Source organism: Lutjanus erythropterus, chromosome 17, assembly GCF_056507025.1.
Source record: "Lutjanus erythropterus isolate fLutEry1 chromosome 17, fLutEry1.hap2, whole genome shotgun sequence".
NCBI lineage: Eukaryota > Metazoa > Chordata > Actinopteri > Lutjaniformes > Lutjanidae > Lutjanus > Lutjanus erythropterus.
The window spans coordinates 2921708-2937196 of record NC_139333.1 but is presented as its reverse complement, the minus strand read 5'-3'; the positions used below and the strand labels follow the sequence as shown (position 1 = coordinate 2937196).

Sequence of the window (15489 nt, the reverse complement as noted above, 5' to 3'; positions counted from 1 at the left end):
TTTCAAGTCACTGTTTCATACTATTAAGTATTACTTAGCAACTTCAAGCAATTCAGATTTATGCTGAAAGTAGAATTGACCCTCTTCTAAATATCTATCTAAGGCAGCATTAGAGGGAAATGACCATTTCTAACACACTCCTTATCTATTTTATTTTGAAATATGCATTTACAGTATTAACAGCATTTCAAAGTAAAAGACAAACAATTCTTGTGACATAAAATAAATCCTTTATTTTAACATAGTGCAGTCTATCACACCTCTGAAGACAAACTATCACTGAACACATTCAATAAAACAGTATGGTTTCCTTTCCAAAATATAATAACTTGTGAAGCCCAATTATATTATATAGGCCATTAAATCTTAATACACACACATAAAGAGAAAAAAAAAGATATTATTAGCTAACCAGCTGCCATCTGGTTCCAGTGACTCATCACAGTGCTTTTCAAAAATAATACTGGCATTCTGTTTTTGTTCCTCTCTTCATTTCTTGAACACAAAAATATATTAACAACACATAGAAGCAAAGCAGCATCGGGTACAACAGAACAGCAAAAAGGCAAAACATGAGAATGAATTCGTACCAAAGTAACAACAATAAAGTGAACATGGCTGGAAGAACCGTCGCACTGTCGCTCATCAAGTAGGTAAGGCTTCACGATGAGGGTTTATGCGGTTGAGTTTGGGTCAGACAAGGAAACGTCCTCTTCATCTCATTCAAGCTGATGCACAGGAGTGGATGGTCAGAGCTGGAAGGTGAGAAGAGGACAGGTCATTACGTTTACAGATAAAATGCTGCAGAAACCCATTAAGACAATGGTAAAAAAAAATGGTTCTTACTGCTGCTGGAAATCCTTGAGAAGTGTTTTCAAGGTTTGAAAAGTGCTTGGATTTTGGATGAAGTGCTTAAAACTGCCTGAAATAGCAATTGCATTACTTTCACAACAGCTGAAATCAGAGAATTTGGACTTTTTTTTTCTTTTCTTTTCTGGAAGGTGCTAGAAAAGCTTGAAAATGCTGGAAAACTGTGTGAGTACAAATAAGTACAAATACTTTGTTACTGTACTTAAGTCAATTTTTCAGGCAACTGTACTTTACCTGAGTTTTTATTTCTCTGACAACTTTTTACTTTTACTCCCTACATTTTCAAAACAGTCTCATTACTTCAGTTGCAATAGTAATGCAAGACGAAAATGATGTAAAAAGACATAACAAGATACAAACAATGTGAAATGTGTAACAAGACAAATACAACATAAGACGACGTAACAAGATGAAAATGACGTTACAATACATAACAAGACGAAACACAAAAATGTCATAAAAGATGTAACAAGACAAATATAAAATAACATGATGAAAATTACATAAAAGATGCAACAAGACAAAAACAAGATAAAAGACGCAACAAGGTGAAACGGACACAGAGGGAGACTCGACTGTGGAGAAAAGGTGAGGTTAAGTCAGCTTTGCACAGAAACCGTCAGTAGAAATATCCTTCAGAGGACGACTTTTTACTTTTATACCTTGAGAACATTTCAGAGCCTGAACTTTTTCACTTTTTTGAGTAATGAAGTTGAATCAGTTCTTCTATTTTAGTCTTTTTACACAAGTATCTGTACTTCTATTTGAGTTTTGCCACCTCTGGAAAAGGTGTAGGAACCCTGCAGTAGATCATACCTTGATATGTATGTTCGTCTTTGGCCTCAGAGGAGCTCATCCTCTATGACATCATCGACGCTTCCTGAGATTGAGGCAGCTTCTGATGTACAAAAAGGAAAAAAAAACTACAGTTATTGGTTATTCAACAGTCATTACACCAACAACTTGAACAACTGGACTTTGTGTTTTTATCCACCACAGTGCAGAAGGCCGACGGAGTCACGATGGAATGAAGTCCAGAGAAGTAAAAACTCCTGACACCAACTGAAATGTGTCTGTGGCATCAAGTATCGAAAAGTGTCAAGTACTGAAAGCTGGCACTGAATCCTCGCTCAGATTCTCAGCCTTGTTTATTTATTGTCTGATCAGACGCTTGAGACATTTGGCTGGTTTTATTTAAGTGCAACATGGGGCAGAGCTTCACAGCATGATAGAAATCACACACACATTCGACAAATCATGGCATTATAAAGTTGCTAAACTGATACCGTAGGGCCGGGTATCATTCAAAAATACTTGTTATCGGCACTAATACCTTGGCTTTGAGAGCAGCTCCTGTGATGTAAAGAAAATTACATTACACATCACTGTGCAATTCTTCACTTTAAAGGAAGAAGCTGTTGAAAGGCCTGGGAGCTGGAGAGACCGTTTTAATTCTGCACACGCAACCTGGATTAGAACCCTGTACCGGGTTGGGTATCCGCAGGTAACCAGTGTGTGACCTGCAAAAACTTGTGTAATGGTTAAAAAATATATTTATATAAATTGACAGGTGCTGGCATGGGTAGAAATGAACTAGTTGCAGGCGAGTAGCAGATGAAAGCAATAACACAACACAGAGAATAAAATAATATGCTTTTCCCTTAAGAAAGTCCAATCAGCCGCCAGGATTTTATTGTGAAAGGGTACAACACAACTTTTGCTCCCACTTCCTGCTAAACACTGGGATGCCTCTGTGACAGGGATGAAGGCTAGCTGCTGGCTAAAACTCATGACATGAAGGCAAAAATAGCCAAATTGTGGACGATACATTATCGAAGCACAGGGTGGATATGTGGAAGATTGCGGTGCACTGAGAGATTGTGAGAGTAACGTTATGAGTGGCTTCCGAAAAAAAAAAAAATGTTTCAAGAAGTATTAGCTGTTGATAGCCACAAGCTAGGCTTGGTGTCACTATGGAAACACATCTACAGCTGCAGGAGTGCAGGCGCTGCACCAGTTGAGAACAAAAGTAAGTGACTATTTGTATGTTAAATCACAGGCGTGGGTCAGGTCACGGGGCTTATATTCACAGTTCCAGACCGGTGTGGGTTTGTAAAAACAGACCCATGCAGGACTCTGACCTGGATAATTGAACTAAAATTAAGAAACTGATAGAACATCTGGACAGTACTGGGCTAGATAAGAAATAGTGTTATAAAATGTCCCATAAAGTTCGTCTGGTCTCCTAAAGTCTAAAGTCTCCTAAAGCCCTGACATGCCAAGCTGCCTTCAAAGATGTCAAGTACACCATGAATTTAGCCTGAATCTTCACTGTTGATCCTTAGCTTGGAGCCATGTACACGTGCACACTGTCTGAACTGGGTGTGGGAGGTGTGACAGTGTTTTGGGTGAATTATCCCTTTAAGTTTCAATTTTATAAGACTGACGTAACCATAAAATATTTCTGATTAAATAAGTTTAACAGCCATTTGGTGACTTGTCACATTAACATTGTAACGTATCTGACGTCTGCTCATTGGTCCGATCAGTCTTGTGTTTTGATCAGAGTTGTGATGAAAGGTTTGTTTGGGTCTCAGAGGATTTTCAGAATTCAAATTGGGCTGTGGCATTTTTAAATTGGGGATTGGCTGGTAATCAGCCACATGCATAACTTGCCAGCATTTGGCTGGTGGATGGTGCTAATTTTGGTCCCAGATTAGAGGGAAATACTTTTCACAACAAGCTGTTATTTTAATAACAGGGTCCAGTCTTTTAGTGCCAGTGCCACCCTTGAGGAACCAGAGGAAACACTTCTGGATTACAGTGTTTACAGAACGTGTGAGAAAGATATGAAAGATATCCGTGTGTTAATCTCTTGCAGACATCACCCAAAGCATGTGAATTACAGAGTTTGATGTCAGCATTTACCTGGACCTGTGTTATTTGTTGTGTATGGGCAGGGATTAATGCTGAAATCTGTTGTTTGTCCTGTTTGCCTGTCGTCAGTTCCACATTTCTGCCGTACTTCTTCCTCGTCTGGTTTTGTACCAACTTCCATTTTATCTTCATCCAATATTTTTTCCCCCAAATTTGTTTTCTCATCTATTCCAGCTTCACACATGTCAGTATTTGCCCCACCTGTGAGCGCTGGTGGTGGCAGTGCTCCATCACCTGTGTCACGGGGCTGAAACATGTCTCCACCAGGCTCAGTGAGTCCCACGTAAATAAGATCGCTGCTGTCAGTGATGAAGCTGCTTTCACTCCAAACAATCACGCTGTTCTTTGTGCTGTCATCTCTTCCTTTATCCTCCCGGCCCTCATCATCATCACTGCGACTGCAGTCCCGGCTGGTGTGGCGGTGGGCGGACGTGGAGGATGTTCTGATGTCCCCCTGCGTGCTCGAGCTCTGGCAGGAGTAAAAGCTGTCTGTCGTTCTGTCAAGACTCAACAGTTCATTGTCTGTGTCTCCTTCGTCGATCAACTCGTCACTGGTTAACTCCCAAATGCACGAAGAACTCTCCAGATAGGAAGCGGAGGAGGGTGGAGAAAGTTGTGAGTTTGGCACGGAGACATGAGAATGAGCGTGGCGGGTGGTGGTGTGGGTGGGTGTAGGTGATGACTGAACAATGTGAATCATTTTGGCTGAGCTGGAGTGGGCAAAGCTGTTAGGGAATGTAGACGAAGGACTGACATTATGTAGCTCCACGGATCTACAGATATGTGGAGAAGACGGCGCTGATGACACCTGCTCAGACGAACAGTCTTCGCCTTGAATCAACCCCACCCCCCAAAAAGAACAGTAACACATGTAAAGAAAGAAATCTGCCTTGATTCTTCTTGACTCCTCTAGACTTATCCGCCTCTGCCGTTACTCACCTGATAAGCTGATACAGGACAGACTGAGCTCAGATGATGCTCCGATCACGTCATCCTGCAGGAGGACAGGAAGGGAAGATGAAAGAGTGTTGAAGAAATTTTTAAAAAGCATGTTGCAGTGACATGTAGGCTACACTGTGTTTGGCAGAAAGAAATAAAAAAATAGCAAAAATCTCATTTTCCCTTTGCAGACTTTTTCTAATTGTTGAAGTGAGCTCTGTGTCAGGTTTAAATCCAGGTTTCACAATTGAAGACAGATCGAATGTAGCCTGAATACACATTCACTGCCAGTTCTTATGATTTGCAATAATTCTAATGTAACATTTTAACATTTTAACATTATAACTAGACTGAGTGGCTGTTGATTACCAGGGTTCCTCCACCTATTCTGAAGTCAAATTCAAGCACTTTTCAAGCATTTTCAAGGTGTATTTTCAAGCTTTTCCAGCATCTTAGAGCTGTAGTTAATGGCATATTTATAAACATATGCATCCTAAAATGTTTAAATCAGATGTTATTGTGCTATAAACAACCTAAATCATCCTTCATAACAGAAGTCTACAGAATGGAGACAAATTAAAGTAAAACAAAGTTTATGTTTCAAAATGTGACAAAAACTCTGATTTCAGCTTCTTAAATGTGAATATTTTCTGGTTTCTTTACTCCTCTCTGACAGTAAACTCAATATATTTGAGTTGTGGACAAAACAAGATACGTCAGAATGTCATCTTGAGTTTGAACTGATCAACATTTTCTGACAATGTATGGACCAATCAATTAATCAAATAGTGGAGAAAATGATCAACAGATTAATCAATAACTGAAATAATCACAACAGGAAAGACACGAAGAACTGACAAGATCTTGACAGGATTAATTCATTGATTGACATCTTGAGCTTTGGGAAACACTGTTCAACATTTTTCACAATTTTCTGACATTTTGAAGACTAATGAACTAATTGTATAATCAAGAAAATAATTAACAGATTAATCAACAATGTAAATAATCATTAGTTGCACCCTACATCCCATATAACCTGCTGAGCCAGTATAAAACAATCATGCAAAACAAGTACAAGACAAATGACTTAAAATCCTTTTCTTTTATTTTTCACTTTCAGGCCAACACTCATTGAAACAGCCTCCCAGCATTTTGTGAGGTTTGAGGTGCAAGTGAGGCTCTAACGTCTTCATTTTGTGCAAAAAGCAAAATAAATGAGGCTCTCTCTGACTTATTTTATTTCTACACACTACATTAAAATTCAAGTGTTGTCATGGATTCCCTGCTCCTGTAAGAACCCTGTCATCAATTACTTGTAAATATATTAAACATGTTGTCTTTGTACTGTTTTCAATTGAGTGAATGTCAAAAAGGATTAGCAAAGGATCACATCCTGTTTTATTTATGCATTGCATGGTGTCCCAACTTTTTGGAATCAGGGTTGCAAATTTGAAATGATATAAATCAACAAAGAAGCTGCACATCCTCACTGAACTAATAATTTCAGCTCTGCATCAAATTCTACACAAGCACTCAAGAAAGAGAAAATTCTTCCTTTTATTCTAATTATTATAATGGGATTCAAGTGTGCTTTAATTCAAATGTCTCTTAAATCTTGATTAAAACCCCTTTCTACTGTGATGAGAATGAAAAATCTGGTTTAAAGATCTTTAACAGTGTTAATGAGGCCAGTAAAGATTTCAGTGACTCACCAGCATCCTCTGGAGAGAGCCAAGATTGCCACTCTCTGTCTTGCCATTCACCACTTCCTGGAAGCTGACAGCGTGGCCCAGCCTGATGAGCTCCTCACCGATGTCTACAGTCTGTGATGTGTGCAGGGAGACAGCAGACAGGATGAGAGACGCACCAAACGGACTAACACAGATACAGCAGAGGTGAAAGAAACGCTAACTAACCTTGCCCTCGCTGTTGTCGTAGAGCTTGACGCTGGGCCAGGAAGAGATCTCAGAGTGGGAGTAGCTGCACAGTTTGGCCTGCAGGGGTCTCCACAAGGCACTGTGTGTCAGCTGCTCAAATTCATCCAGGGCCTCCTCAGTCCACACCTTTCCTGAGGGACAGCAGGAGGACAGCATTAAAATACACTCATAATATTTGAAAATAAAATAAAAATGTTAAAATAATATTAGCTTTCTGAACAATGTACAGCATTTGTTGTTTTCCATTTTTTTCCCAGTTATATTACTGTGTGATAAAGAGCTTTACCTTTTGGTCTCACTCCTGCTAAGTTGCACTCAATAGCTTGGAATGGCAAGCTGAGGAAGTCGCTCCTGAAATGTTAATGCAGCAAAGCAAAAGCTGTTAATAACATTTTGTCACTGATGCCACATAAAATAATCTGCACGACACAGCAGCATTACAAAACATCAGAACTCCTGATCGACGCCAAGCTCCCTCAGTGTGTCCACGGTTTTCTCAGGGGTAGAGAGGAGAACATGTCTACACGTTTGAGAGATCTCCTATGATCACTCCAGGGGCTGAAGTGCAGACAACAAACTTTCATGAGGGTGCACAGCAGAGGAGGAGTATGGTGAGCCTAAAGTCATGTCAGTGTCATGAAGGTGTCTCTCTTTTAACCTGGCTAGATCACCATGGTAACGTATGTGTTCATAACCTGGTTGAGAGCAGGTTATGTTCAGAGTTTCAGATAAAATCGGCTGTAAAACCCTCCTTCTTTCACTGATCCTTCATTGGATGACGTTATTTATGAGCGATACAGATTCTAAACTGAGGGAAGACCTTAGATTTACAAATATGACCTGTACATTTGTAAATTCACCAAATAAACCCCGCAAAAATAGTGTGTAACAGGTATAATAAATATTTATATAATATAATACATTATATACAATACAACATTGTATTTTTCCCTGGCGAAATTAAAAATGAAAATGACTGCACATTTTAACATTTATATTTGCTAATACAGTACTATCAAGTCCAATCAGGCCGCATGCTTTTATTAAAGCCTGTGACACAACCTTTGACCCAACATCCTGCCAGTTCATTGTCAAAGTCAGACGTTTGGGAGGATTTTTTGTGCGCTCAAAGACTGTAAGACTAACATTCTCAGTGTCTTTGGTGCTTGTAAAATGTTTAAAAAAATATTAGATTTTAATATTTGCAAGTGTGGCTCATCGTCACTATAGAAACACATCTACAGCTGCAGGAGCTGAGTTCAGAACACAAGTGAGTGACTATGTAAGTGTGTTATGGGAGTGGGTTGCGGGGCTTATGTTCACGGTTCTGGTCGGGTGCAGATTTAACTAAGAGATAATTGCGGGTAACGGGTCGGTTCTGGTTCTCAGCTTTGCGGGTGCAGGCGGGTGTTTGGATCCCTGCAGGACTCTGATGAGAAGCTGATCATACAGGACAAGGACTGCAGGAAGTTCTAAGGTACACATTACAAATATGCGAACAGCAGACTGTAAATATCAAATGAAGGCCAGCAGGCAGTCAGCATGGCTGCACAGAGTCCCTTTAAGCTCTGCCAGATGTTACTGTCCTGTGTGGAACTCTCTCTCTTACCTCATGCGGCAGAGGCTCTCTCTGGGCAGCTCGCCGTTGTCCCCAAAGTCAACGTAATAAAGGTCCACCAGTCCAGAGGCCAGGACTCCCAGCACCCTGGCCCTGTTCCATGTGCCATGTTCTTGGAATGGAGCAGCCACAATGTCCCCCACCACAATAGTCTCCACCCTCTGCTCCTAGAGGACAGAAAGTCAGGGGAGATACACAGAGGTGGTGACAATTTGTTTTAACTTTGACATGACAGAGTAGTGGATTTCACATATGAACAAGATGAAACTGAGACAACTCAAGGTTCACAGGTTCACAGACATCTGTGTATGAATGGACAGATGGAAGTGTCAGAGTTGATGGGACATTCACCATTATAAGTACACCAAATTAGCAATTAGCAGTTTTTGTGTACAGTGTAGCCATGACTTACAGACAACTATCACTGGATTATTTGAACACTGAAGATAAATTTAAAACTTGATGATTCTCAGACAGGTTCTGCACTTCTTAGAAGCATCTTTTTTATGATTTCTACGTGGATTTATAGATGGTTATTTGGGATACACATCAGAGACAATCTAAGTAAAGACGGAGCTGTCCTTACAGTAGGACTGGCACTGTTGTAGAAGCGGTTCATCTCCTCTGTCAGTTTGTCCAGCTGCAGGGAACGGACCCCCAGGATCTGGATCCAGAAGTGGTTTGGGTTCTCATAAGCAGAAACATAAACCTCCAGATGTTCATCAGGCTGGAAGCTCAGGTCTGGACTGGGAACTGGACAACACAGAGAAAAAGAAGGACAGATTATAATGAGGAGTCGCAGGGTCGAGAGTCTTCAATTACAGAGAACTCACTTTCAAACTTGGAGATTTCAGACAGAGAGTCTGTGGAGACACTCTCCTCCTCCTTGTTGTCCGTGTCGGTGACTTTCAGCTCTTCCATCTTGTCTGAAACATATTCTGGTTCTCCTGTGGTTCCGTTGGCGTGGATGAGTCCGTTCTTTTCTGGCTGGGAGTAGGGGCCGTTGTTGTTTAAGCCCACAGGTGCTTCAGTCTCTGTGCTCTCTGGCCTCTGATTCACAGCAGTGTGACCACGTTTCTGCCGCAGGGCAGACGACTGGGAGATCTTCGTCCTGACCACTGTGTCCTCTTTGACTTTTTCTAGAATCAGCTCCTGCAAACGCGTCACAAAAGTGGGGTTACATTTATTCTCAACTGCATGCTTAATTGAGAGGACTGGCCACAGAAAAAGTGTGAATGCTGCTCACCTTGGCCTGTTTCACCTCCTGTCTGGTCCCTGTGATTGTCACTTTGCCGTTTGCCCCGGGGCCGTGCGTCTTCTCTTTGGAACAAATCACTTTGGCTCCTGTGGTCCTGGTGATCAGTTTCAAACTCTCTCCACCACGGCCTGCAACACACACACACACACACACACAAACACAGAGGTATGGGCACAAATACAAATGATGAACATAATGTCTCCTTGTTGTAGTACACCTCATGATTTCTGACTGGTTGTTTAGAGGAAGCATTTAACTAACCTACGGATTAAACCTAGTAATCTTACCGCCCACAAACAAACACTTCAAGTATCCTTCTGTATTAAAAGCCTGATACATCTTTTTCCTTTGCACCATAGAGCTCCACTGATGTTAAAAAGTGCCACAACCACATCAATGAGCCACACTACAAATCAAATCATGAACCTGTATGAATGTATTTTTTCTGGACACTTGAAAGAAGCAGAAAAAACGCAACATCTGACATATAATCACATTACAGTGTTACACTGCATTTCCACCAGGCAGTACAGTCCAGTCTGTTACACATTAAAACATTTTCACATTTATGTTGGCAAAGTTCTGGATGGACAGTCATCACGTTGTCTATTTTTTACAGCAGTCTTTTGTCTTGATGCCTGAAGCCTTTTCTCAAATAAAGCTAATCTCAAACAACCAGATATCGAGGAGAAAGAACACATGACATATGTGTGAGTCGCGAGTGTGTAGCTAAACCAGTCAGAGAGAGAGAGAGCTGCAGAAAAGTGATGTAAATGTGAGCAGAGCAGAGGAAAGGTTAGCAGTAAGTTGTCAATCTTGCAGTAAATATACAGCGTAGGTTAAAGTGTCAGTTTCAGCTCCTTGTCTGTTGTTTCGCAACTGTAGAGCTGCAGCAAACGATTAGTTTCATAGTCGATTAGTTTACTGTTAGAGAGTCTGTTTACAGTTGAGCAGGCAGTGGTTTTAGCAGCTGCCCAGAAGACAATGAGCAAACAGAGGCACTGTGTCAGTCTCCGTGAGTTCATTATTACGTGTACAAGCTACAACTTTCATGCTGCCCATCAATCCATTATTCATATGATATATTGATTAGAGCAGCTTTCAGCATCCAAATGGACTCATGCTAACAGAAAGACTAGCAGTAATCTGAGGAAAACGAATAAGTTCTAGGAGTCAATGTGATCGCCCTCTATGTTTGGAAGCTACCTATTATACGTCCAAAAGCAGTCTGAGGAACTTCCAAATCCTCTGACACTGGTTCACAGTCAGTGACCAGGTTCTTCAGGACACAGCGGGCCAGCAGGACCTGCTCCTTAGAGCCCTGCAGCAGGAAGCACACGGCCGTCTTACATCCAGACTCCCCCGAATCTGACAGAACCCTCACATGTGCTCCAGACTGCTGGGTCACCTGAGAGAAAGAGAGAGACCGTGGGAGAGCAGAGAGTTAGGCTTCACTTAAGATACACAAATGATGCCTAACTTCAAGAGGAGTTTCCTCCAAGTACATCACCTTCATCTACAAAAGCACTGAACCCTTGGGACAACATCAAATCTCCACTGTGATAAAAATTAGATTGAACTCTTAACTGCATCAGGAAACTGGGTCTGCTTGCAGCAGAAAATAAAATGAAGTTAATATGATAACAGTTCCAGTGAAGATAAAGAAAATAATAATTGCACAAATCAAATTAGAAGTGAAATTTCTGGATGGAGGCTCTCAGGATAGAAAGTGGATTATGTTATACAGATTATAAGGCCAATTTGACTGGCTGTCTGACTGACATTTTGGGTTGGTGCCAGCTAAACCTCCCAAAGCATCAGTTTCTGATGACCTGGAAATGAGACTCAACAATCAACCATCTCTCTGTGCACTGCATGACATGAGTTTCTTTACTTTCATACTTTCACTGATTGAAAATGCAATGTAGGTCAAGCTGAACAAGCAAAGAACTCAACAACTGTGCGGTAATGATGTCAGAGAACCTGGGCGCGGAGAAGAGTGAATTGCACTCAGAGATCTAAAAAGCCCCATCTGGAAATAATTTTCCAGATTTTGGTGAGACAGCAAAATTGTGGTACCTTGAAATAAAGTTGTGTGTAAGCTATGTAAGCTCCTGAACAACATATCAATTATTCATTCATCTTGCTCTGAGACACAGCATGTCTGTATGTACAGGTGTGTAGATCTTTGAAAAGTTATGTCTAAGTTAAAATAAATGTACCTATACAAGTAGTTCTGTGTCTTGTTGCACTGGTTTGCATTTATCCATGTAAACATCCAGTTATAACCATTATGATATTGTGCATTACTAGCAGTAGATGAGAAGTTATTATCTGGTGTTGAACTACTCACCATGTCCAAAAACTTGGCCTGGTATCTGGAAATGTTACTATAAACTTCTACAGGAAGTGTCATCTTGGACACCTCAGTGTCCGGCCCCTGACCTGTTAAAGACAAGACAGACACAACAATCACAGATAAGGGAAAGTATTGCAATACTGTTTTATAGCTCAAACACTATATCTTAGAAATGTGCTTACAATGCATTATAAACACGACTTTCATAGAAACCGTTACCAGAATGGCTGTAGACAGTAGCAGGTAAGTCTTTAGCAGCAGATACTCACAATTGTTGGTGCTGCTGATGTGACGATAGACGATGTAGCCCACTGTGGCCCCGACCGAGAGCCCCGCAGCCAGAGCCACCATTTTGCTAGAGCTCATAGTGCTCTTATGGCCTTCCTTCACTGCTTCCATGAGACGCTGTGCACCCAGCGGGATGTTCCACCTAAACACAGACATGACATAAGTCTCTGTCCACTGGCAGTGACATGCCTGTCACCGTTTCCAATGGTCCTGGAGGTTCCTGCACATTTTCCTTGTGTGTTCAGTCCTGTTCATCAACTCCAGTGTGTCGGTTATTGCTGTGGCACAATGTGAAAATGACTGTCACTGCAGTCAGAGTGTATTAGCTGGTGTCGTGTACAATCCTCAGTGTTTTGTCGGCTTGATGGGCGAATGTACGGTCATGCAGCACAAAACTTAAAGCATCAGCCAGCCTGAATTCAAAACAGATCAGGTGTTCTCAAACATTTTTATTTTACACCCCAACTGATTAGATTCTGTCCCACTTTTGATTATTTCATACAACTGTCAACTGAATTGTGCAGCCCAATTATCTCGGTAAGAGCACAAGATTGATGATGGTTGGTGAGAAAGTTCATCCTTGACATTAAGAACAATCATTTGACAAAAAAAAATCTAGACTCAAGAAACTTCAGATTTTTTTTTTTTTTTTTTGTCAAACTTGATTATAAAGTTCAAAATTCATTCTTGACCTTGAAAACAGCATGTGAGAAACAGTTCCACCCAGTGGCCCACAGTTCTGGGGCTTTCCATCACATCACATGGTTTTGTTCAGCACATGGAATTTGCCCAGTATTTGTGTGAATACTTAAACTTAAATTTTGTCAGAGAACTTTTCAGAATGCTGCTTTGGGTGTCAGCGTTCATTGTTGATTGTGGAATCAGCTGTTTCTGTCTTCAAATGCAAACAAGTCCATCTGCTGATGAAGATCATGGGATATGATTAAAAGCTACACAACAGCAATGACAACCCTGATTACAAAAAAGGCTGGGACGCTGTATAAAAAGTAAATAAAAACTATGCAATGATTTGCAAATCATAATTTTTGGACTATTTACTTGCACAGTTTTTCACTAAGTGGTGAACCTCACCACATCCATTCTTGAGAGCAGCCTTTCAAGCTTATCAGTTTGAACATTAACTATTGTTTTTGTATTGTATTCTGTTGAATACAGGTCAAAAAGGAAGTGCAAATCATTGCATTCTCTTTTTACTTAGAGTTTACACAGCATTTCAACTGATCTGGAATCAGGGTTGTAAATGGACACTGTGGTGAGATCGTTTTCTCAAATGCATGATGGTTGGTGGGACTGAAACTCATTGCCCCAGTAGTGCTTCTATAACTTCCGTGTTGCTTGTTTTTGTTAGGGACCTCCCGGGGGGTCCTCAAAGGACCCCTGGAGGCCCCAAGACCCAACTTTGAGAACCACTGCAGGAGATTCTTACAATGTAGCCTTTCACAATCTCAGACTACATCACTTGCCAAAATCATTCGCCGTGCACAAGCAGTCACATACACACAATATAGTCCCCTAAATGATGAAACATTTAGTGTATTTACTACACACACACACACACACACACACACGCACACACACACAGCACTGCGCTTCTTAGAAATGCACCAAGCCAAACTGCAGCGGCCCTGACTGACCTGACTGCACTGAAAGCTGCTGCACACACTGAATACCATTTACTGTAGTTGGGCGACCTCCAGCCATTCCATTAATCACTGAACGCTTGCATCCAATTCTTTCTGAGTCTTTGAACATCACACTGCTCAAACTACAGCTCGCACACAGAAAACAGAATGCACTGGAGGTAAGCCAACAGTGAAGAGTATCGGGGCCACGCAGGGCCGAGGAGCACACGGCACCACCATGCAGATGCGTGTCTCACTGGGAGAAGAGGGCTCTGGGGCTGTAGTTGAGAAACACATGGGACTTGGACACTCCAACGTCCATCTCGGAAGAATCGTGACAATAAGACACAAATCTTCTCCGATCCCGGCTCGGTTTTTTTGATTACATCCGAGTTCAAGACTACTGACAGACAGGTAGAAGAGGAAGAAAGTTTCAGCATGACAGCAACTGGTCAGTCACATTGCATTTTGATGTCACTGTGTGGAGAGAATTTAGTGAAATCACAATAGAGGTAGGGCTGCAACTACTACTTATTTTAACTGTTGATTAACCTTTCTATTATTTTATCGATTAGTTGTTTTTGTTTCTGTTTGATAATTGATTAATTGGTTGGAGTAATTTCCTAATAAAAAAAGTCATTAATTCTTTTATATCAGCTTCTTAAATGTGAATATTTTTTGGTGTCTTTACTCCTTCATGACAGTAAACTAAATATTTTTGGGTTGAGAGCAAAACAAGACATTTGAGGACGTCATTTTAGGCTTTGAGAAATAGTGATCAACATTTTCACCATTTTCTGACTATTTAAAACAACTAGAAAATAATTAACTGATTAATTGACTATAAAAATAATCATTAGGGGCAGCCCTAAAGGAAACCAGAGAATATTCACATTTAAGAAGCTGGAATCAGAGAATTTTAATTCTTAAAATCAACCAATTGATTGACAGAATAGATGGTGATTAATTTAATAGTTGGCAACTAATAATTTATTGTTGCAGCTCTACATGAATTTTGCAAAAGTGGATCCTGTCTGCATACTGCGTGTAGGCTGCAGCCCAGTTATGTTTTTCTCTATAGAGATCCTCGTTCAAACAATGTCAATTTTAAGCGCTGTTTCTTAATTTAAGACACACAAATACCTATAAAACATAAATTAAGACTTTTCTGAAATTTTTAAGATGTTAAGATGACTTCGGCATTCAATAGATTTGTTAAACAGCAATTTGTATCAGATAAAACAGTACAAATTAATTTCATGATCGGTTATGCTGCTTGGTACCACCGTTAACACGTTGTGTTTTGGTAAGAAAAGCTGAGTAGTTGATGTATAATATTTTAGCCGAGCCGAAATGAAACTACAAATACGTACAGTCACGTAAACGTTATGCCAATAAGCCATATTTGAGCATAAGGAAAGCAACTTTAAATGTTCAGATTTTTAAACGGAGTTTGGCGTCACGACTCTTAAATCCAAGGAAACATCTACGCGATAACCTTGGCTTTTTCCTCTCTTTTATTCATATTATTGTCGACAATTATATTGTCAACACTAAAGCGCGAGTCATTATGACCTCCAAAATGACAAGAATATATTTTGTATTTCTGACGAGCGGGCAAAACGACCGCAAACACA

The 15489-nt window shown here is 40.6% G+C and overlaps 1 protein-coding gene across 1 annotated transcript; it reads right to left on the bottom strand.

The window, feature by feature from the left end:
- Nucleotides 1-347: 347 nt before the first annotated feature.
- tdrkh (tudor and KH domain containing) lies at nt 348-14189 on the bottom strand. Its single transcript, XM_084741208.1, has 14 exons — nt 14110-14189; nt 12191-12351; nt 11916-12007; nt 10769-10970; nt 9551-9690; nt 9138-9456; nt 8891-9057; nt 8296-8471; nt 6973-7037; nt 6666-6817; nt 6462-6572; nt 4747-4801; nt 1687-1768; nt 348-755 (listed from the first exon to the last, which is right to left on the bottom strand). The coding sequence occupies exons 1-13, from the start codon at nt 14172-14174 to the stop codon at nt 1713-1715; spliced, it is 1761 nt and encodes a 586-aa protein (XP_084597334.1). The 5' UTR covers nt 14175-14189; the 3' UTR covers nt 348-755; nt 1687-1712.
- Between the last annotated feature and the right edge of the window lie 1300 nt (nt 14190-15489).